At 36.0% G+C, this 24,287-nt stretch overlaps 1 protein-coding gene across 1 annotated transcript in view; it reads right to left on the reverse strand.

Moving 5' to 3' along the window:
* The window catches only part of LOC126101176 (fasciclin-3-like), a 146,721-nt gene that overhangs the window by 91,702 nt on the left and 30,732 nt on the right, over positions 1–24,287 (reverse strand). The window contains exon 9 of the mRNA XM_049911874.1: positions 23,075–23,188. Within this exon, the coding sequence (XP_049767831.1) occupies positions 23,075–23,188 (114 nt within the window). The remainder of the gene's footprint in view (positions 1–23,074; positions 23,189–24,287) is intronic.

The following is a 24,287-nucleotide window of genomic DNA, read 5'->3' on the forward strand; positions in this document are numbered from 1 at the left end:
CATGTCAGTCCTGACCCTGCTTTGATCAGGAGGAAATCCTTTGTTTTTATCTCAACAAGGAAGCTCAGCAGCCAGTGAATGGTTTCACTATTATGAGCTCACATATTGCTGATGCTGTCCATGCAGATCCTGTTCTATGCCAGATGTAGCAGCATAATTATTTATGCTGGGCTACAGATGGTCATTTCTGCATCCATTTTGTTGTGACATCCTTCACCTCTTAAATCATAGGCACAGAGGAGCATTGCAAATGAAGATGCTCACTCACTACCACATCTACTGGTTAGTTGCTGACCAACAAATTAAACACTTTATCACTGTGTGTCCCAAGTGTACGAGACACCAGGCCCTTTCACAGCAATGCTATTCACCAAAGCAGGCATCCGCGCAGCCATGGGAATGCGTGGGATTTTGCAAACCACTTCATGGACACATTTTGGCTGACTATCATTGGTGCATACTCCGATTTCCCATAAATTGTGAACTGCTTCTCGACAGTAGAGACTGCTGTTTGTGCCTTTACTTGAATCTTTCCCACTGAAGATATTTCCCACCCTATGGTGATGAGGGTGTGCAGCATGGGATTCATCCTGTTTCATCCGCAGACCAATAGGAAGATGGAATTTCTCATATAGACCTTTAAAATGCAGATGGAGAGCACACTGGTAGAAGAGGTGCTCATTCTTTTTTTTTTTTTTATAGGTCCACACCTAATGATGAGAAGAGTCTGGCGAAGTTGCTGCATGGTTGCAGCCACGCACGTTGCAGAACATCCTCCTGATCTCTCCTTGCCTGCCTCCTGATCTGCCATCATCATGCTACATTCCCAGGTCCTCTGTCTGGGCTTGCACCCTCAGTCTTTGCAAGCATTGAATGCGAGTATCCATCAACTGGCAACAGCATCAGTATGTCTAAGCTACAGAGAGTGACAGACCAGTGGCCCACCTTCGGCATCAGTTATGCCTTTTGGTGGGGGACCCACTCCTCCCACCTCCTCATGCACCTCCTACACTGCTCTAGTTGTCAGATCCTGGTCTTCTATTCTCTCTTTCACCTCTTAAGGCACCTCCTTCCCCTCTGGTCCAGCTTCGCTGTGGGCTCCTTTGCCCTCAGCTTCCTCATTCTTTTTTTCTCAGCCCTCTGAAGGATCATCCAGGGCCATTGGCAGAATAGGTACTTCCATGGGGGCAGCCACCATGTGGAACACCAGAGCCATCCCAACACGTTCCTGATCCCACCCCGCAGTGGCCAGGCACCTACATGACCTTTGCTATAGCATCAGAGCCCCCGGTGTCCATCACTGTGACACACAGCAGGGCAGAGTCATCAACATTGGGGCTAATTCCAGCCCAACTCTCCAGTTACCACCAACAGACAGCTTATGCCTGCACTCTTGGTGGACTCAGATGCCCAGGTCATGGGTATTGCCTTTGTACATAACTCACCACAGACACGGTGTGGGGGAGGGATGCTAGGTTCACACTGACTCACTATTGCCCCTCCTAAGGGGAGAGGACTGTATTACCACTCATTATGTACTGGCACCACTATCACTGCTACCACAACATTCTGCGATACACCGACAAAGGTATTGCTGTTCAACTCACCCGCACCAGTACAAGGCAGAGCAGGGCTGGCGGCCAGGTGGTGACTTGATGGAACATCAGAGAACAGCACTGCATTGGGCCTGCGGGCTCCACCGACTGTCAGTGCCACCCCATTCAATGATAAACAAACTAATGACATATAACCCCAGACCACAGCACTCTCTCTCTCTCTCGTCAACTAATGGTTAATTGCTTTATGTACACTGCCTTGACTTTACTCTTGAACCTTTGTGGAATCTCAGATTTGTGTTCTCACTAAAACGGTTAGTACTTTGTATGCTTTCTTACTTGTGTGTGGAGTTAATTACAGAATCAGTAACCATGATATCAGCAATCATGGAGCATGGTAAAGACCGTCATCATTAAAAAATTATCTTTACCTGCATTTTATTAGCTTAAAAGTAAAGATAAGCATAGCAGCCATTTTTGAAGCTTAATTTTGTCATACTAAGCTGGTTTATACTGTTGCCATTTAGTATAAAACACCATTATGCTGTAGGCACCAGAAAATGAAATGCTGTACTGTTCCTTCCATAGTATTTTTATAATTTTCATTTCCAAACTGCATCTGCTGCCTTAACTTCAGTGAAAAACAGATGATACTGGCAATTTCTTAGAATTGATTCAAACTTTCATATTTGATGGCTCAAATAATTGTCTTTGTTCTTTCAGAAACCAAAACAAATAATCCTTTGTAATTTGGGGATTTCCACAGTATCATTATGCTCTCAAATGTTATGCTGTTTGTCTGATAATAACTTTTTAGTGTTAAAAATTTTGTTGGTGACTTGTAATGCCTAAAAGGATACTCAGACCTGGAATTAAGCATCACCTGAGAAGTTTCTCTGCAAGTTTCTATTTCATTTAGGAAAATACTTATTCCTTTCTTGAATGTAAAAGGAACTCTGCCACTGCACTTTCATTGTTTGCCACCATGATTTATATCCAAATAATGAAGGGATTACTCGAAATGACTATTGTTGATGCTATGAGGTTGCAGACAATTTACTAGCAGTCTACTTATGCTAAATTCCCCCTCTTCCCTCATTAGTAACAAAATGCCTCTTTATGTATGATGCAATTTGTTAAGGATAGTTTACCTTCTACAGAACTGAGCAAATACATATATTCCATAAACCCAATATCCTATAATTAATCAGAAATCAATACATCCAAAGTGTCCTCTAGGCTTCAAGTATCTGCATTTGACTTTGGAATTTTAAGGATTGCCTCTACATTATGAAAGAATTTTACCATCTCAGGACATAAAAACAGTGGTCGTTCTCAAGAACGAAATATCATTTTATCCATCTAAATCAAGTGAAAAGCTGACGCAAAGCAAGGTCATTCAATGGTTAGAGAATTAGACTTGCATTTGAGAAGGGTGAGGCTCAAATATCAATTCAGCTATCTATGTTTTGGCTTTCTGTGCTTTCTTTTATCAATAAAGGCAAATGCCAAGATGGTTCTTTTCAAAATTAAATGACTGGCTTAATTCCTCACCCTTGTCTATGATGAGCTTATGCTCCATCTCTAATAATCATGTTGTCAGAAGGATGTTAAACCCTAATTTTCTTCTTTCCTTTAAAAAATGTGACAGTATTTTTCTTCTGTAATAATAATACAATAAGTTGCTACTGTACAAATTCTTTCAACCCGATCCGTAACTGACGGGAGAAGAGTCTTCTTGCATTAACAAGTAACTCATTACAAATGAATTTTACTCATTTTGTGGTTCTCAAAGAATGGTTGAAATTTATATGGCAGACTTGTACCACAGTTTCAGTTTCCTGCCAGGATACACAATTTTCTGCATATGCATAGGAACTACAACCATGTAAAAAATTGTAGATCGGAACAAACACATCTACTTATGTTCTCATTTTGAAGTCTACTTCACCTCATGAATGATGTAGTACTGGCAAAAATGCTAAACTTTACTTTTCTGGTTTAAATTATATTGCTTCTGCGTTCTAATCGTTCTCTTGAACATTTAACTGCTAGGTGCATAGTAGGATTATTAAGTGCATGCTTTATGTTACAAGACAATATTAAACCTGGTACTGTCTAGATCCTAGGACAGGCATATGTGTCACTGCTGTTATAGTGTTATGAAAGTACTACATGAGCAGTCCTACACTAAACCATTTTCTCCATCAGGTGATACATCCAAAAAAGGTACTCGCTGTGACAGTTAAAGCTAACTTTTCACACAATTGCATGTTTTTTCCAAGAGCCAGTTAATGATGTTTTTATTATGTCACAATAGTAGGGGATTTGCTAAGTCACTTACAATAATACATTTTCAGAGCTATAAGTCAGTTAATATTCTCTTAGCATTGCAACCACAGATCTCTCTTTAGTCTCTACAGAGAAAATATACTACAACAATCAAATTATGCTACATATTCATTCAAAAATAATAAATTACAAACATGCTTTTCAGAAGCAATGACAAGCAATAATTACTTCCCAAGCAATATTATGATCATTTCATTCATTTATGAAGTAATTTAGAGGTACTTTTAATTGCATAAAAGAACTATTTAATTTTTATTTTTTATGTAATTAACTGAGCACTTGCCTTCAACAGATATTAGTTCCTGTTTGTCTTTTTACAGTTCAGTCTTAAAGCAAAGTAAGTACAAAAGTGATAAAGAAACTAAAAACAAAAGCAGCACCATACAGAGGAGAACACTGACTCATACATATGTCACAAGTTCCTTACCTTACATAGACTATGGAAAAATACTTTCAAGTTTCAATACATGAAAAATATTCAAAATATGTGGCACAAAAGTATTCAATAATATTAAAATATTTTTGAACAATTATTACATCCTTCACCATTGGTATGGGGCATATTTTGTGACTGCCAGACCACCACCAAAGAGCACATATCACCAGAAGCTATTCTCAACACTCACATCATTCCATTCATTCTTTTGTTTATGTAGAATACACTTAGTGAACAATTTTCCATGAAATCACAGCAATGTATGCTGGTCATACTATTAAATAGTTTGGTGTACAAACTTTCTGAATTGTTCACTTAGCAGATTTGTAAAGTTTACATGATAAGCTGATACAGAAATTTTTACTGACATGAATAAATAATAAATATAGTATAATCTAGCAGATATCAAAAGAGGATGGCCAAAGTGTGAATAAAACTGTGGACATTAGGTGGAATAAATCATAATGCTGTTTATATTCTATATGATAATTGAAAATCCTGAAGAGAATATTAATAATGAAGACATGATGAAAGACATCCACTCACCATGTAAAAAATGAGACAAACACCAAATGAAAGTCTGAATTGGCAATTATTGTAATTGCATTTTATTAATGTTGATGCAGTTGTTTGGCTTGGCTGAGTAATTACATCTCTGCAGAGAGAGAGGGGGATAGTAAACATCAGTGCAAGGTAAGCCCCTTGCAGATGCAGTGCATTCTGCTTGCACAGTGTGTCCAACATTGTAATTGAATACTTGGCATTCAGCAGCAAAATAATTCAATGGAACTACACACTACACCTACTATTCCATTAATAGTAACTCTTCCATAGATTTGGGTCTTAGTAACCTTAGTCCAAGACCTGAAACTTTGGAATAACAGTGTAGTTTTTGATTATTAGTGACTGGAAGATAATTTAATAAGGGAGCAAAATTCTGATGAAAATGAAAAGCCAGTGAGGGGTCAGAAGAAGGTAAATGAAATAGGCGATGACCATAATGAATTATTGGATTAATGAGAAGATGCAGGAGAGTGGTGTGGGTAACAAGAACTGAGATGGTATTGACCATGATCTAATGTGTTAATTTTTATAATATGGCATATACTGTAGTATGGTTGTTGGTTCAAGTTTTTTGAATGGAGAAATGTGGGTCACAATTTTCATGGTATTGCACATTACAATCAAATTTGTGGACAGGAATTAATGATAAATTTGAGAAAATTCATCGATGATTGCAAGGCAGCCTTCCTCTTTTTTTAGCATTATACTCGTACAATGCTAAAATACAGTGCTGATTGACTTAACAGTAGAAATGTCTTATGTCAGGTTTATTTTCTAGATACCTATATTTATGCTTCCTGCAAAGTCCTACATACATCAATGAGGAGTAGTCAATAAAAACAACTATTGTAAATATAAAAATCAATGTACTATGTTATCAGTCTCAAGGGACAGAAAGTATGTTCCTTCTTGCACTTTGGGTCAATCCATACGAAGTGGTCCAGCACTGGTTGCTTGACCACCTCAGAAAAATTTTATATTTGCTGGGTGAATTCCCCAATGTTTATTAGCCACAAAAATATGTTTTTTAAAAAATTTATTGTTTATTATTTTGAAATGGCATCCATATTTGTTCCAGGCTGCAAGAGTTTTTTTCGTATTTGCAAGCATCTACATTTTTTACAATTATTCAGTAATGGATTGCCCTAAGCCTTTCAGATAAAATGCATTTAGTTCAATACACTCTGGACTACAAATTAACATCATTATCACTCAGCTGAATGTATTCTTTAATATATTTTTAATAGTTCAAAGTTATCAGCCACAAATTAAAGAAACTCAATTTTTGAACAATAGTTTTCCAAAGAAAGATTAATTGCTCAGTTTTAATATTTTTTCTGCTATTACGCTGTATAGTATAGTTACTTTTTATACAGTATCAATGGTGAGCAGCTTACACTTAAAAAAATACAGTATTTTAAAACATGGATTTTTTTTTAATTTTTTTCTTTCTGTGGCTTGCAATATCTTTGTTGGGGGACCAGATAAAAGCCTGAAAATTTCACAGTTAATAGACATTTATGATATCAAACTTCAGTATAAATTTCAACTTTGAGAGTCAATTGGACGTTATGGAAAAAAGATTACAAACACGAGTCAAAAATATGTTTTTTTTAACATCTGCGCTATCTGGCAGACTAATCAAATAAAGTATACCAATTGCATAATGTAATACACCAAATAACACTAGCTAACGATTATTTGTCGAAACAATGCTGTGGTAATTGTTTCAGCAGGCTAACCAATTGCATCTGAAAGCCTATACAACTCTGATTGTTGTCTTCCCCCTTACACCAACAATTGTCTACTCTCACTTATTTAGCTAAAAGTTCTTGAAGTGTGAAGTTGAAAAATGGTGTTTCAGTGTTCTGTTGGTGTTGTTATTAATGAAGCATGTCATAAAAGTGTGTATGGAGTGTATCCTAAAGACATTACTTTAATCAAAGATTACAGTGAAGAAGAAGAAGAAGAAGAAGTGTTACTTTACTTATGAGTCAGCCCAGAGGTCAAATAAACATGCAAGTACCATGAAATGAAATACTTAAAAAAATTTCATCAGCTTTTTGGTCAGTCTTGCATGGACCCTTTTGAGAAACATACGAAACCTATAACAAAAGGTCTGCGAGAAATAACATTTGATTATTATTCTAAAAATAAAAGCCCTTTTTCCAAATTCACACCAGGAAAATCATTGTGTCCAACATGTTATTCTAAGATATTTGTAATTCACACGAGAAATGATAGTGAAACCTCAAATACAGAATTTTATGACTTATCAGCAACCATTAAAATGTAGATACAGCTTGTGAAATCCTGGCTATATCGCCTGCTAGTAAAATTAGAAAACTAAGTCAAGATAAAAGACCAAGTGCCTTGAATACAAAAATTGAGAAAGTGGCAGCTACAGTCAAAAAGAATTTGGAAGTTTCATTTCAAAATACAATTTGTACTAAAACAGATGGAAATTCTAAAACTTCACCATCCGAATATTATGATTTGATAGAAAAACTAAAAACTAAATGCAGTACTTCAAACAAAGAGGATAAAATTAAGATTAACAAAGAGATAGAGGGGCTGGCCAGTACTTACCTCAGCTCAGTACAGCCGATAGATACACATAAAACAGAACCGAAAATTTACATTCCTAGCTTTCGGAACAAATGTTCCTTCATCGGGGAGGAGAGAGGGGAAAGAAAGGGAAGAAGGGAAAGGAGATTCAGTTACTCACAACCCAGGTTATGAAGCAACAGGGAAAGGAAAATAGGGAGGGTAGCAAGGATGGAGGCATGGTTGTCAGAGACAAGACAACCATGCCTCCATCCTTGCTACCCTCCCTATTTTCCTTTCCCTGTTGCTTCATAACCTGGGTTGTGAGTAACTGAATCTCCTTTCCCTTCTTCCCTTTCTTTCCCCTCTCTCCTCCCCGATGAAGGAACATTTGTTCCGAAAGCTAGGAATGTAAATTTTCGGTTCTGTTTTATGTGTATCTATCGGCTACTGAGCTGAGGTAAGTACTGGCCAGCCCCTCTATCTCTTTGTTAGTATTTGTTTCACATCTTTATATGAGATTTTCCATTAATCAATAAAATTAAGATTATCAGTTTACTGCCGAATTCTTGGAGTCATGCAAAAGTTAGTGATGAATTTAATGTGTCAGAACATCTAGTTAAGTTAACAAGGCAATTAGTACGAAAACAGGGAATTTTACCAGCATTACAAAAGAAAAGTGCATCTAATTTGGTAGAGGAAAACACAATCAATAAAGTTATTAAGTATTATGACGATGACAATAACAGCCGTTTGATGTCTGGCAAAGACTGTGTTTCTGTGAAAGAAAATGGTTCTAAGATTTAAAGACAAAAAAGGTTAGCATTGTGTAATTTAAATGAACTACTCACTGAATTTAAAAAAGAAAATCCTGATATTAAAATTGGAAGATCAAAGTTTTGCAAGCCGAGATCAAGATGGTGTATTGTTGCAGGGGCATCTCGCACCCATAATGTTTGGGTTTGTTTGTATCATCAGAATTTAAAGTGGATGATAGATGGGCCCAATGGGACTATAAAGACCTTTTGGACATTATGGCATGCAATATTGACAGTTACAATTATATGATCAAGGGAAAATGTGAAGATTGTCCAGGCAAACAAGCCTTACTTGACATGTCTGAAGAATCTGAGGACAACAATTTGATGCCTAACAATATAAAATACAAACAGTGGGTAACACAAGACAGAACTGAAATGATGACAGTCATAAAATCACGAGAAGAGTTTTTTTGAAGTGTTTGTGGCTAACCTTGAAAATCTGAAAATGCATCATTTTATTGCAGAAGCACAAAGTAAATTTTTGAAAGACAAAGAGCAGACCTTGGCAGCTGATGAATGATTAGTTCTTGCTGACTTTTTGGAAAATTATTCCTTTGTTGTTAAAGATGAAGTACTAGGGCACTACTGGGTAAACAAACAGGCCAAAGTTCATCCATTTGTATTCTATTATAAAGATGAAGATAAACTAATGAGCCACAGCTTTTGTGTCATAAGTGACTACCTTGAACACAACACTACAGAAGTGCACATTTTTCAACTAAAATTTAAAAAACTACATTAAACAGCACTACCCTTCCATAAAAAACTGATTTACTTTTCAGATGGGGCAGCAAGTCAATATAAAAATAAACAAAAAATTATTAACATTTCCTTTCATAAAGAATATTTTGAGTTTGATGTAGACTGGCACTTTTTCACTTCATGCCATGGGAAGAATGCCTGTGATGGTGTCAGGGGTACAACAAAGTGAGCCGTCACAAAAGCAAGTCTGCAGTGGACTGATGACAATCATATCATAACACCTCAAGAAATGTTTGAATTCTGTAAAAAAACATATCAAAGGAATTACCTATGTTGTTGTACATCATGAGGATACACAATAAGTCTATGACGATGTCTTGAAGGAAAGGTACAACACTTTTCAGCAGATTAACAGCACTCTATCTTTTCATTGTTTTGTACCCCATTCACACAACTTACTGAAGTGTAAGATCACATAAACTTCACCTGATAGTGAACTTCATCAGTGAGGAAAACTTGTACAACTGATTGCTTTATATTTTTTGGCAACTTATTATAGAATTGTCTCCCAGTTACATATGGACTGTGGTCGGTAGCTTTCTTGTTAGTCCGTATCCTATGATAGTCACTTTTGGCTCGAGTATTGTAATTATGGGTGTCACTGTTCTTTACACTATTTTCCTTGTTCTCTTTTACAAACATTATGGTCTTAAATACATATGATGAGTACACAGTCAGTAATTTATAATTTTTGAAATAGTCCCTATAAGAAACTTCCTGGCAGATTAAAACTGTGTGCCCGACCGAGACTCGAACTCGGGACCTTTGCCTTTCGCGGGCAAGTGCTCTACCATCTGGGCTACCGAAGCACGACTCACGCCTGGTACTCACAGCTTTACTTCTGCCAGTATCTCGTCACCTATCTTCCAAACTTTACAAAAGCTCTCATGCGAAACTTGCAGAACTAGCACTCCTGAAAGAAAGGATATTGCGGAGACATGTCTTAGCCACAGTCTGGGGGATGTTTCCAGAATGAGATTTTCACTCTGCAGCGGAGTGTGCGCTGATATGAAACTTCCTAGCAGATTAAAACTGTGTGCTTCTGTAAAGTTTGGAAGGTAGGAGACGAGATACTGGCAGAAGTAAAGCTGTGAGTACCGGGCGTGAGTCATGCTTCGGTAGTTCAGATGGTAGAGCACTTGCCCGCGAAAGACAAAGGTCCCGAGTTCGAGTCTCGGTCGGGCACACAGTTTTAATCTGCCAGGAAGTTTCATATCAGCGCACACTCCGCTGCAGAGTGAAAATCTCATTCTGGAAACATCCCCCAGGCTGTGGCTAAGCCATGTCTCCGCAATATCCTTTCTTTCAGGAGTGCTAGTTCTGCAAGTTTCGCAGGAGAGCTTCTGTAAAGTTTGGAAGGTAGGAGACGAGATACTGGCAGAAGTGAAGCTGTGAGTACCGGGCGTGAGTCGTGCTTCGGTAGCTCAGATGGTAGAGCACTTGCCCGCGAAAGGCAAAGGTCCCGAGTTCGAGTCTCAGTCGGGCACACAGTTTTAATCTGCCAGGAAGTTTCATATCAGCGCACACTCTGCTGCAGAGTGAAAATCTCATTCTGGAAAGTCCCTATAAGACTGGCTCTCTTTTGAAGCCTGAAAATGTGATCCAAATAGACAGTGGGTGCCCCACCCCAGACTTCAGTCCCATATTGCAGATGTGAGTGTATTAACCCATAATATACTTGTTTAAGGACAAGGGAGCTATTATATTTGCAAGACATTTTAGTAAGTAAATATTACTAGAAACCTTTTTACAGATGGAGCCGATATGCTCTTTCCAAGTGAGATGTTCATCAATCAATATGCCTAAAAACTTATGTTTGGCAGATGTTTCAACTGTAGAATGTGATTGAGTATGAGTACTATTGAAATGTAGCAAGAACTTTATTACTACAGTCTTGTCCTTATTCAGTGTAAGCTTATTCACTGTTAGATGTTCTGTGATCATTTCAAACTTCTCTTTGTTGCTTTGGAATGCTGCCCGCTCTGTACAGCCCCAGCTAATAAAACATGTATCATCAGCATAGTTTACTAGTTTGGAGTTTTGTGGCTGTGTTATACCAATAATATATACTATAAACAAGAATGGTCCAAGTATACTTTGTTGGGGAACTCCACAATTGAGAGTTCTGTAGGCTGACTTTATTGTTTGGATCTTACTTTCATTCTTATAAATTAGTTTTGTGCACTGTCTTCTATCACACAGATAAGAACTTAGTAATTTTAGAGCTGCTACTCTTATCCCGTAATTTTCTAACTTGGATAACAGTACTGCATGATTCACAGAATCGAATGCTTTGGACAGATCTACGAAAGTCCCTATAACTTTGTTTCCTTCATCCAGCCTGTTCAGTAGTTCATAGAAAAAAGTTGCTAATGCTGTTGCTGTAGATCATCCTTTTTGAAACCCATGATGTGTTTTGTTTAATAGTTTGTATTTACAGAAGAAGGATTCCATTTGATCTAGAATTATTCTTTCAAGCAGCTTGGCAAGTGTTGAAGTTCCCTGGACAATTGAACTGTAAATTAGATGTTTTATTGGTTTTATTAACTCATTTTTGCATTCTTTAAGTAATGTGGACGATATGTCATCCCAGCCACTAGATGATTTTACTTTGAGTTTTGAGATTATATTCATGACCTCAAACTCTGTAACACTCCTTAGGAAAAATGAATTACCCATTTTAACTGTGTTTATTTTCAGGGCTGATTCATCTTTTTCTTCAGTGCATGCCTTACTGAAATGTTTAATGAAGGCCTCACATACAGACTTTGGTTCATTCAACAGTATTCCATTTTCTTCTAATGCAATGTTGCTGCAGCCTGGTTTTTCTCTATCTTCACATTCTTTGTATACATTATGCCAGGCTGTTTTGCTAATGTTACTAGTTTTTCTTATCTGTTCAATATAATGAAGTGCTTTTAGTCTCTTCAGGGATTCCCTGTACGTCTTTTAGTGCTTTTGTACTTTGTTAGAAGTACTGCAATTTTGTTTCTCGGAACAGCACATAAAGGTCCTTCATATTTTCCTTTAGTTTACGTATTTCTGGGGGAATTTTAAGTTTCTTTGTGGGATCTGATTTCTTTAGTTCTTTTTTTACTATTGGACATGCCTGATGAAAGCTATGGTTAAATATTTCATAGAAAAGGTCCCACTTTTCATTAATACCTTGTGATCTATATACCTTATCCCACTCTCTCTCTCAGCAAGCTCCTTCCTAAGTTCGTTATAATAAATCTTCCTTTTATAAGTGTGTAGGTCACTATGCTGAACTATTTCATGGTCTGTATTAATTTCTATGGATAGAGCTGTATGGTCTGAGAGATATGTTTCAACAGCTCTTACCACTATATGTTTCCTATCTAGATTCGAAAGAACATGATCAATACAAGATTGTGACTTAGGTGTTATTCTGGTTGGTTCATCATTTATTTTGTTATAGTTATAGCAATGCAATAAGTCAGAATATCTATGATAATTTACACTACCAGTATAGTTTAAAGAGTCTATGTTTACATCTCCTGTTATTATTACCTGTTTTTTGTTTGTTGATAGTTTATTCAGAAGTTGTTCAAACTGGCAAAAGAACTCTTCTACATCACTATTTGGTGATCTATACAGGCCTACAATTATTAGACTGTTTTTGCCTACCTTCATTTTTACAGCTGCTACTTCAAAGGCCAGCTCCATTGTAAGATTGTCAACCCAGTCAATTTTTTCACAATGTATGTAATTTCTAAGAAAAATGCCAACACCCCCACCCTTGTGTATCTTTCTGTAGTATGCACTCACAATTTTGTAATTGTTTAACTTAAAACTACAAGCCTCTTCAGACTTGCATCCAAGTTCATTCACAATATATATGTGTAGTTTACATTCTCCTAGAATTTCGTCAATTTGCTCTATTTTGTTTGTAATGTACTGAACATTCTGAAACATTACTTATAACTTTGAACTATTAAAAATACATTAAAGAATACATTCAGCTAAGTAATAATGATGTTAATTTGTAGCCCAGAGTGTGTTGAACTAAATGCATTTTATCTGAAAGGCTTACGACAATCCACTACTATTGTAAAAAATGTAGATGCTTGCAAACATGAAAAAATGCATGCGGCCTGGAACAAATATGGCTGCCATTTCAAAATAATAAACAATAAATAAAAAAAATATATATTTTTGTGACTACTAAACATTGTGGAATTCACTCAGCAAATATAAATTTTTTTCTGACTGGTCAAGCAACCAATTATTTTTGTCTCGGACCACTTGGTATGGACTGACCCCTTTGTCACGTTTCATTGTTTGCTTGAACATGAGAATTTTACTATTTTTGCATTTCTTGTGTAGTCAAATGGATAGTATAAATGTTGCTGAGTCCCATTTTCTAGTATCAAAGGTACATTTCGACAAAGTGATTGTTCGTGTAAGATTACTTCATTGTTAGTTGGCTATAGGGTAATTGGACAATTATGCAATGGCAGAAGATGGTGTTTGTGTAGGTGTATCATGTACTTCCACGGAATTCTTTTGCCACTGAATGCCAAGAATTCTGCTATGTGTACAAATATATCAATTCTCATCGATGAATTTGATCTGTATCTCGACCCCCCCCCCCTCCTCCTCCTCCTCCTCCTCCTCCCACCTTGAATTCACCACCAACAAACACTACTGGCTCTTTATTTTACAACTGGGAACTTCCATTTCACAAAATTTTGTAATTCCACAACCTCCTTAGCGTAATGTTAATTACAATCAGCCCACCAAATCCTCGGCTTCTTTACCAGTCTCCTAACTTGTTTTTGATCTTTGTCTTCATTTCATGTCTTATCTTATTCACGAACAACTCCCATGCTTCTGCTATACTGTTCCCACATCAATCCCTAACATTTATTCCTAACGCATTCCCTTCCATGTCACCCACTTTGTTTAGTTCATACTCCTTTACTAATCTCATTCTTTTATCCCCCACCCCTTTTTTGTCCTCTCTGATCTCACTATTCTACCTTGGGCCTCTAACCCATTCGGGACATTCTAGCATTCTTTTGCTCTATTTTTCAAGCAGTTCAAATTGCTCCGAATATGCCAAAGTTGTCCCTATTTTTGTATTAATATCCTCCTCCTGTATTACCCTTCATTCCCCTACCTGCTTGTCTCTTCCACTGTCTCACACCTTACAGGAACCACAGTAAAAATAGTTTAGCTACAGCATTTTGCCTGTGTGTGTGTGTGTGTGTGTGTGTGTGTGTGTGTGTGAGGAGAAGTGGGTGCTGAGGGGCTCACTTGCACTCACATGGACATACGAATTGGCATGTTTACTATTCAACAACATCTTCTAAGTATCTTCCCTCACACCTTTTTTTACAGTTTTGCTATATTGCTGTATGCCTAAAAACTTATCTACTTTCACAACAATAACTGGTAATAAATATTTTGATGAGCACATATTTTATTGTGTCTGTAAATGAACAATACACAAGTATCCTTTGCACAGAGGACATTTTTAATAGCAAATGCTCCAATGTTTTCATTTTTATTTGAACTAAAGTATATGAGTGTCAATGGTTACAGGAAATTAACTGTAGAAAAACCACTAGGGAAGTTATTTAACTCTGTTTCATTTCCAAAAGGAAAGGTAAAACATATCTTTTATCATTAAAAAATTGCTGCCACTAAGATTTATGGTTAAGCAAATTCACTATAAGTCTTTAAGCTAACTAGTGAATTTTCTAGTCTTGTTGTTCTGGCTGAAGCTTTACAATATGCTCCATATAATGGACAAATGTGTGTATTTACACCCCACCCATCTCACATGCCCAATTATTATTACATATTAACTCATGTTGAGTTCTCATTGAATTACTGATAATTGAATTATTGCACAAATTAAGTAAATAGTGTACTGAATATGGAATCTGCAATAATGGAACAACAACAATATGGAAATGACAGATTGCTACTTACCACATAAAGGAGGTGTTGAGGCACTACGAAAAATACCATAAATATTTAAGCTTGCAGACAACATCCTTCCTCAGAAACAGAATCATCACATATTCAGAAGTAGAATTCTCACATATTCATACAACTCACACATATATGGCTATTGTCTTCTGCATGCCAAGACCCAACTGGCAATGCTTACAATCTGAAGGCAGTAACCTTATGTATATGAGTTGTTGTTGTTGTTGTTGTTGTTTTTATGTGCAAGAGTTCTACTTCTTGTCTGAAAGCTTAAATATTCTGAGAAAATGTGAATGCTGCTTTTGAAGAAAGATTATTATTCACCTTCACAACAGGTTGTTAAGTGGTCATATATCTGCACAGAAGGCGTACTTTATTTTATTTTATTATTTCTTTTTAATTTACTGCATACACAACTATTCACTGTCATCAAGAAAATGCACTTCAGAGGAAGATGATGCAATAAGATGCAACAGGAAAGAAAATCTCTGATAGTAAGTTAGATGTCAGAAGACATAATTAGTAATCTTGTGCTTTTAAAAAAGTGATGGTATTAAAGGGTATTTTATAAAACTGGGGAGCAGGAGAAAAGAGCACAACAGTTTAGAGACAGAATTAACAAAATCAATAATAACAATTATATGTGTGAACTAATAAAACAGAGGAAGACAACAGAATCCTTGCTTGACCTAACCAAATAATAAACAGCGATGCCTCATCACAGAAGTGGAAACTAAGTCTGTGAACTCTGAAGAAGACCGAACTAGGAGCAACTGCATGATGAATAAACATGAATGCATCATTAATAATAAATAAATAAAAACTAGTATTCTGAAAGCTATAACTACAAATTTTTCAGCATCATTATTCTGTCTTTAGGTTATAACGCACAAATTCCTATATCTCATGAATTTTCCTATCCAATAATACATAGGGACAGGAAAAACATTTTTTGTTATGTGGCCGATTCTGGTGTTATTTTTTACCACTTTCATGGTGCAGTCCTACTTTCTGCCAATTTTTTGATTACTTTGTGCCAGTTTTGGTATTAGTTTCTCATGTTTTATTTTTGAAGTACTGTGTATTCCTTGTTTTTGACTTTTTCATTATTTTTCAGTTTTATGTTGGGAATAAATATATAGTCATTAATTGCATTATATTTATTGATACCACATTACATTATCAAACAAAAGAACTCATGTAAGTTAGATTTGTTAAATCTAATCAGTTAAAGAAAACAATAGCTTTGCAACCATATACTGTTGAAAGGTTTTCAAAAGAAGCCTTCATATCACTTCAAAGTTCTTTTCTGGCACATAATGCTACTAATCAATCGATACTTCACTACAGTGTGATTGGAGTCTTAAATTTGAACAAGGAAGACAACTGCCTTCAGTATAACACTAGGCATATGACAATTTCCACATATCCTGTCGACGTAAGATGTTGGTTTTCCTCTAAATTATGAAGGGATTTGTATCCTTTTGGAATATCTTACACTGCTGAGGCTTGCCATTCTAGATAGACAAAAAGGATTCTTTGCCATATCAGCATTAAGAGAGTTCAACAATACTTATGGCTGGAACATTAAACTAGAGAGCTGTGAACACAGATTGCCTGTATCTGTGACCATAAGAGTTGATAGCTTAGTTTGAAAGTGCAACCTAGTGAGGTTCAGTGTATTTTCACCACTGACTGAAATATTTGTCACTTCATATTTTTTAAAAGATTTCTGGTTTATCACAAAGAAATTCATTTTCCCTCGATAATGGAGCAATCTTCACCTCTAATTTGGAATACAGGTAACGTTTGTAGCTGACCTTGTCAGATTTTCCAACATTTTTGCACAACAAATCACACCAAAATGATACAGTTTCAGAAGATCAACACAGTGGATCAATGAAACTGCATATTTTTGTAGTATGCCACGATAAATACAAAAGTCATCAATTTTAGCTTCACAAACACATAAATCAACATGGTACCTGCTTGATTTGCTTCTATCAGCCTATCAGAACAGATGGCATATGACATGCAAATGAGTTTCTGTCAATAGCACTGAAAATGTTTATTTCAACATTTATTTGGTATTATTTTTACTATCTTGCAAATAATGTCTATTGTACCAGTGTGATCTGTGCAAGTACCTTGGGTCAAAGGTTAGGCTGAATGGTGATCAGTCATCATATTGATTTACTTGTTGGCGCAACTAAAATACCATACTTGATATTTTTCATATTTATTCTTTCATTCTACAAAAATCTGTATTGTAATTGATGCACCATATTAAAGATATCTCAAAACCACAACATTTAGTAGTACTATAAGTCATGCTAAAATGTCATGTCAGAGACTAAAACTGTTACTATAGTGGAGCTCATTGGAAGTAGTGTATTTTTAAAACAGTGGTTCCCATATTTATCAAGGAATGTAAGATCTGAAGATGATTTCTTAGAGGATCGAAACTGGTCATCTCAAAATAAACAACTTGAATGTGATCATGACTCTATATATTGAAATAACTTATAATATTAACAGATCACTGGTTTTCCTGGAAAAGTGTTCCAAAATTTTTTTAGATATTCTTCTAATTGACCTCTGTGCAAGATATAAAATGACAAGCGGTAAATATTATGCAAGTCTTTGAGACAAAACATATGCGAGAAGAGGCTTAGATTGCAATAGAAAAAAAAAGTCTGTGTCCTGATTACAATGCACGTGCCCACAAAATGGCAATGGCAAAGCTAAGGTATTGGAATTATTGGGATATCCACTCTGTGTACCAGATTTGGCTACCTAAGGTAGATGAAGGAAACAAAATAGACTGTCCGTACAAAATCGTGCACAAACAGTTTTAGTTTTTACATCATGACAATATACTACTGTCATCGTAAATAAGTTTCTGGAGAAAAATAATTCTGTTCTTCTTGTATTACCTGAGTTAGATGAATATATGTAGGATTCTTCCATCAATTAAAAAAAAGTTAGGTGAGTTGATTAGATGCACACACACACACACACACACACACACACACACACACACACACACACACAGACAGACAGACAGACAGAGAGAGAGAGGGGGGGGGGCAGGGGGGGGGGGGGTGCTCTAATAAGATGATCTTCCACAATCACACAAAATATGGAATGGCGGAGTTCTGGCATGCCTGAAATATGCAATTCACAGTCTCATTTCTTTACAGGGGAGTTCTGATTTGTGGAACTGATGCACAGATATATTAAATCATATAAAAGTTCTCCTTCAACAGTATTCTAAATGTAGCTAAAATTTAAAATAGTATTTAAAAGTACATAAGTTATAACTCTTAAATGCCAAACCCTTAACAGATGGAAATATAATGCCCCTAAGTAAAGCTAGCTTTATAAGACACTACCAACAGCAAAATTTTAAGACAAACAGATCCATGCATATAAGATGCATGCATACACACTATCATGCAGGCTACTATTAATAAAGAACTTTCACATTTACCGTTCTTTAAAGATTTGATTACTTGGCCCGACTCTCATGCCCTACACAAAGGCACAATACAAACTGATTTACTGTTGCAGAAAAATAACAACACTTACAACTAACAAGTCATTTGAAAATATTGAAGCAAACAGACATATCAACCACATTAGCAAAACATGAAAAAGTAAAAACATTAGTTTCAATACTGCAGCCATCACTGATTACTGGAAAGGAAAATACAGACCATAATGATCTATTATGGGATCATTAAATCAGTAAGTAATTCGTAATTTTGAGGTACATACTTCTATTAGATCGTGTCAACACTGCAAGACTTTCAATTGTAACAAAACACTTCCAGCATTTGAAACTGTATTCCTTTAAATTTAGTTGAGGAAAAAATTTCTGTAGGGGGTATGGCTCCTACTGAGTGTATGCATTTATTCTACATTTTATTTTCAGTGCCACATGAGTAATTTACAAAAACTCAATACAGAGGAATACCGATTTTAAGTAAGTATTAAAACGTGATTGAAAGTAAAATTGAGGAGGAGACTTCCTTAAAGAATATGTTGTCTGTAACAATTTATTAAAAACATAACTTCTATTGATATGGTGTACTGCTACTTTGATTTATAGTAAATACCAGAACAACAAATCATTCAAAAAAACAAAACTGAAATGCTACTAACTTTTCCCATTAAAAAAAAAACTGAAACCAATTACAAATAACAATTGACAAGTCTGGATCAGAACAAAGCATTTGCATTCCATCATTTTTGTTTCACATTAGAAACTAAGTAACCCCGATCAACATTGTACTGCCATCAAGAACAACAAAAAGTGATTGAAACCCCACTGTGTGTCTCATGTAACTGATCATTCGTGCTTTTCATCTATCTACAGGAAATGAAAGAAAGTTTATTCATGCAAATATCACTCTCTTCTTTAGAAAATATCCCTGGGTTGATAGCAATACATTGATTCTAGCTAGTTTGAAACAGACCACAATTACAACAAATTAATAGAGAGAACAATTATATGCTAACTGTAAAAACTTTATAGAAGTTTGACCCTTAACTTTATGAATTTTTATGACTGGAAATAATAGTGCAAACCAGCACAATGACAGGGAAGCAATTCCGATCTTATGAATATCACTATTAATGGCAGTGGCTTTCAGTATCCAGTTTAATGGCAATCTCTTAAAAGTTAACAGGTCAAAAATATCAAAGCACATTATCTCCAATTTATTTACTGAAAGCCACAGCATTTTATGATTCAGTATCTTGAAATTATCTTAAGTTATTAGAAATCAAATAGAGGGTAGGAAATGCTACCTACAATTTGTACAGCAACCGCAACAGACAAATAGGACTTGAAGTATGTGAGAGGGATGCAGAATTGAAAAAGGAGTGAGACAGTGTCAATCTCTTCCCTATGCTATTTAGTCTGTACACTCAGCAGGCAGTAATGGCAGAGCCAAGAAGAAATTCTGAAAGTGTTTCAGGGAGAAAAATAAAAACTTTGAGGAATGCTGATGGCAAAGACCTTGGAAGATATGTTGAACAGAATTGATAGTTTCTTGAAAAGAGGATACAAGATGAATATTAACATAATTAGAAAACGACGGTAATGTAGTGCAAGAAAATTAAATTTGGTGATGTGAAAGGAATTAGATTAGGAAATGAGGCATTTGAAGTAGCAGATGAGTTTTGCTATTTGGGCAGAAAATTAACCGTTATTGGCAGAAGAAAAGGAATATAAAATGTAGTGAGGTAGTAGCAAGAACACTTTTATAATGGCATTTTTAAATGTACAATATAAACTTAAGTGTCAGGGAGTCTCTTCTGAAGGTATGTGACTGGAGTGTCAATAAGTAGTTATGGCAAGAGGAGAATAGGAGTTTCTGAAAGGTGGGGTTACTAGAATTCTGAAGATCAGATGGGTAGACTGAGTAACTAATAAAGTAGTAGTGAATCAAATTAGAGAGAGAAAAAGAGTGCTATGGCCCAACTTGACTAAAAAATAGGACAGGGTAATAAGACATATGTTTTGTGGGTAAAGTGTACATAGGTAGCAACAGCTAAGAGCACACTGTTCAGCATACATTTTTGAACTTGTGGTTCTGCGGCAGATGATCTCTACATATCCTCATGTCAACACATCATCATTTGCGATTGCAGTGGGCACAGGATCATCAAGATTGGTCCACTGATCACTGGAGACTTGTCCCTTGGTTGAATGAATCTTACACCTACTTGACAGTCATGTCCAGATACAATATCATCCAGGCAAACAGCTGCTGGTGAAGGCAGTGTTACACTATATCAGACATTCACCTGGGCTTCTGAGGGACCTGTGGTAGTAATCAAAGGCATTACCATGGCTGTGGACGAGGTGAAACTTTTTGCAGATCTTCTGCAACCCTTCACGTTTGACATCTTCCTCAATGGTGATCCCATTTCTCAGTAGGATAACTTTCCACATCACAATGCCACAAACAAGCGACCATGATTTGAGAAGCATGGTAGTGACCAGTGCATAAATATCTCATGCCACACACAACCAGAAACCTACCAAGGATTGGCTGAATCCACACCACAAAGAATTTGTACTTTATTGCATTCCAAAGGTGGTCATAATGTTTTGCTTCTTCAGTGTATTTCACAACAATAATATAGATGAACTAAGTCATTGTAATCACAGATGAATATGTAATATCAGGAATCATTTATGGCTTCAGAAACTAGAAGTTCTACTGCATAGCTGGTGCACAGCTGTAATCAAAAAGGTAAATTCTACGCAGTTTCGAAAAGAGAAACTGAGAAGCTGCTCCTGTAATATGAAAATAGATATGGCATATTGCACATCGTGCAAACAGGAAGACTGCAGAAGATTTTTGTGGCAAAGATGGCATTGTTTGTGGTCTGTATTACGTTGCCTTGTAGCCATTTTGCTTTAGCTTCCACGGAGTTCAAGTGTACCCTTATTTATATCTGTACAGGCAACCTCAGAATGAATTATTTTGTATTAGATTAAATTGCAGGCATGTACTTACAAACCAGTGTGCTGCAAGACAGATTAAAAAGAAAAGGAAGATGGGTTTAAGTTAAATATTCTGTTGATATCAAGCTATGAGAGACAGCACAAGTTACATATCCAGTCATATTGGTGAGAGAAATTTGTTTCCTTGCACGTCTGTCCAAAAACATTTTACTTTTTTCAGGTGTTCACACAGTGTAATGTGATAAGTTTCAAACATGGCACGGAGCAAGTTTATGGGTTTCATCAGATTGCACAAATTGTTTCATTAGACAGGGAGGTATATAACTTTACTGACAGACAGCAATCTCTCTCACAGGAGTATAAATGCCAGAAATCAGCATTTTTTTTTATGTGAAGTTTCATGTAGCATATGTTGCTCTGAACATGAGATATGTTACCACTACGCCTCAACACGGTACACATTAACGGTTACTGTAATCAGAAAACACTGTGATGGACAAATGGGAAAATTAAGTACCACAGTTACAATATTTTAGTTTCTACTAATGTAAGTCATATTCTGAATGTCGTGATAATCTTAAGAGTGCCTTCCCAGTTGGTATCTGCTGGTTGTTCATGGTACAAGGAAAGCTGGCTGACTGTTGACTGTGCAGACTGTGCACTAAAATAGGAAAAGTGTTCGATGTTCAATGTGAGCTGTGTGGTGATGGGTGCAAATGAATAACACGTATTACACTGCCAAAAACTTGTCACCTACCTGTAAACTATGTGCTACATTGTACTATTGAGACATGCTGTAAAAGTGGATGTGAGACAAAAAGCCCAGATGGGAAAGGATGGGAGAAGGGGCTGGTCATGGTTTTGCTGAATGAAACACCCTACTATTAATTGAAAGTCATCTAGAAAATCAGTGGCAAGTCTAAATCAGAATGGGCAGACCTAGGGACACCACATACAGTTCTCTATAAGAATAAAAACTTATCTTTCCCAGTGGAAACATGATTTTTCACATCTTTTATCTCAGTTTATTTTGAGATATTCAACTCGAAGAATCATATATTACTGACAATGATTAAAAAAATTTCAACAGTTCCAATAAGTTGACTGTCTAGTATTAATCAAGCTGTATCTTCAGTACTTTATCATAATGATTTACAGCACTTTGCCATCATAATGATTTACATGAAAATACCTGCAAATGGAACTCTCAATATCCAACTTGAATGTGTAAACAAGAGGCACTCTTGTACAACAAAATTTTGTTGGATAAGACAATAGCTGACTATTACTTCATCTCCATTTCTTCTGGCTCAGTATTCCATAATTATTAATTAACACTGTGTTTGGTTTTAATAATCAATCCACATAGAAAAATCAGATTCTGACTCACAAGTTACAATGGCCTCAGTAGTAAAAATTGTTATGAGAAAAATGGTTTATTTTTAAAAATGTGTGGCAAGAACAGAGCCACATTAAAGAACTAGCTGCTTCCCTGTCATTTTATAAAATCAACAACAAAAAAGTCTACAACATTTACTGTTTAGTATGTAGCTGTGTTGCAATATCTGAATTAAATGTTAATGTTACATACCTGCAAAACACCATCGGCCTGTTGCTCTGGCAAAAATCACAAGGAAGATGACAAGTAGCACGAAGAGGATTGCCACTACAATACCAATAATTGAGCCAGCTCCAAGCTCCATCACTGCAAGCACATTATTTCTAAAATCAATGCTATATACAAAGAAATAAACATATAGTAAAGTCAAGTAGAAGCAAAATAAATAGACAATAAGCCAGAAATTAGAAATGCTTGTAGCTGAAGCAATAGTCTGGAATATGGGGAACACTTCATCTCATGATTCCAAAGAGCATAATTTTCATTGTTGTGTGTCTTTATATATTCAAAGAAGAATTTAGAAGACTAAACAGTATGAAACAAATCTGACTTTCAGAGTAAAGTAAATATTGCTTTCTGTTTTACCTATCATATATTTATCTCGGGTATCTAACTGAAGTATTCCTAATGCACAATATTACTAACTACAGTAAACCATGATCAAAGAAAGTGAAAGTGTTCTCCTATATGTGATCCACCTAAACCTCACCAACATGCTATCGATTTCAGTATGTTGTCTCATGATCTATCATACACAACTACAGATTAAAATAAAAGACATTCAAATAGTTCTCTCTTAATAATAATGCATTGCAAAACACAGAAGTAATGAAGTAGACTGTTAAAGTAGTTCATAAACAATAAACAATGAGAAAATTGCATTTAATATGTTGGATAGCATTCTGTGAACAAATACATTACATAAAATTACAAAATCATGAAATTTTCATGGACAGTTTCTACAGTTACCCAAAGATATTTGTTAAGTAATCATGCAATGTAAAAACACTAACTAATTATTTTTAATGCAGGAAGCAAGAGCATCTATAAAATAGTCTGTAGGGGGATGGGGTGGGTAAGACCTGGAGGGGATGGACTATTTTTAATATTTCTGAAGACGAAAGGCAGCTTGCAAGGAGCCATTAAAAAGGTCCAGCTTCAACCCTGTTAAATACCTGTGTAATATTGACTTCTCAGTCATCATCTTGAAAGAAAAACACCTGACTGCACTATATCACTATATTTTTTCCTTCCCCCAAGAGTTAGGTGGAGGGGGGAGGTCGCTGCATGTGGTGCCACCTCACCCCCGGGTGTGTGTGCCCTTGGCAGGAAGTATCGTAGTTTTCCTGCAAATTCTAATATATTAAAGGTAAGGAAAAGGGATACAGTGTTAGTATTCCACATT

The sequence above is a fragment of the Schistocerca cancellata genome, chromosome 9, assembly GCF_023864275.1.
Source record: "Schistocerca cancellata isolate TAMUIC-IGC-003103 chromosome 9, iqSchCanc2.1, whole genome shotgun sequence".
NCBI classification, from domain to species: domain Eukaryota; kingdom Metazoa; phylum Arthropoda; class Insecta; order Orthoptera; family Acrididae; genus Schistocerca; species Schistocerca cancellata.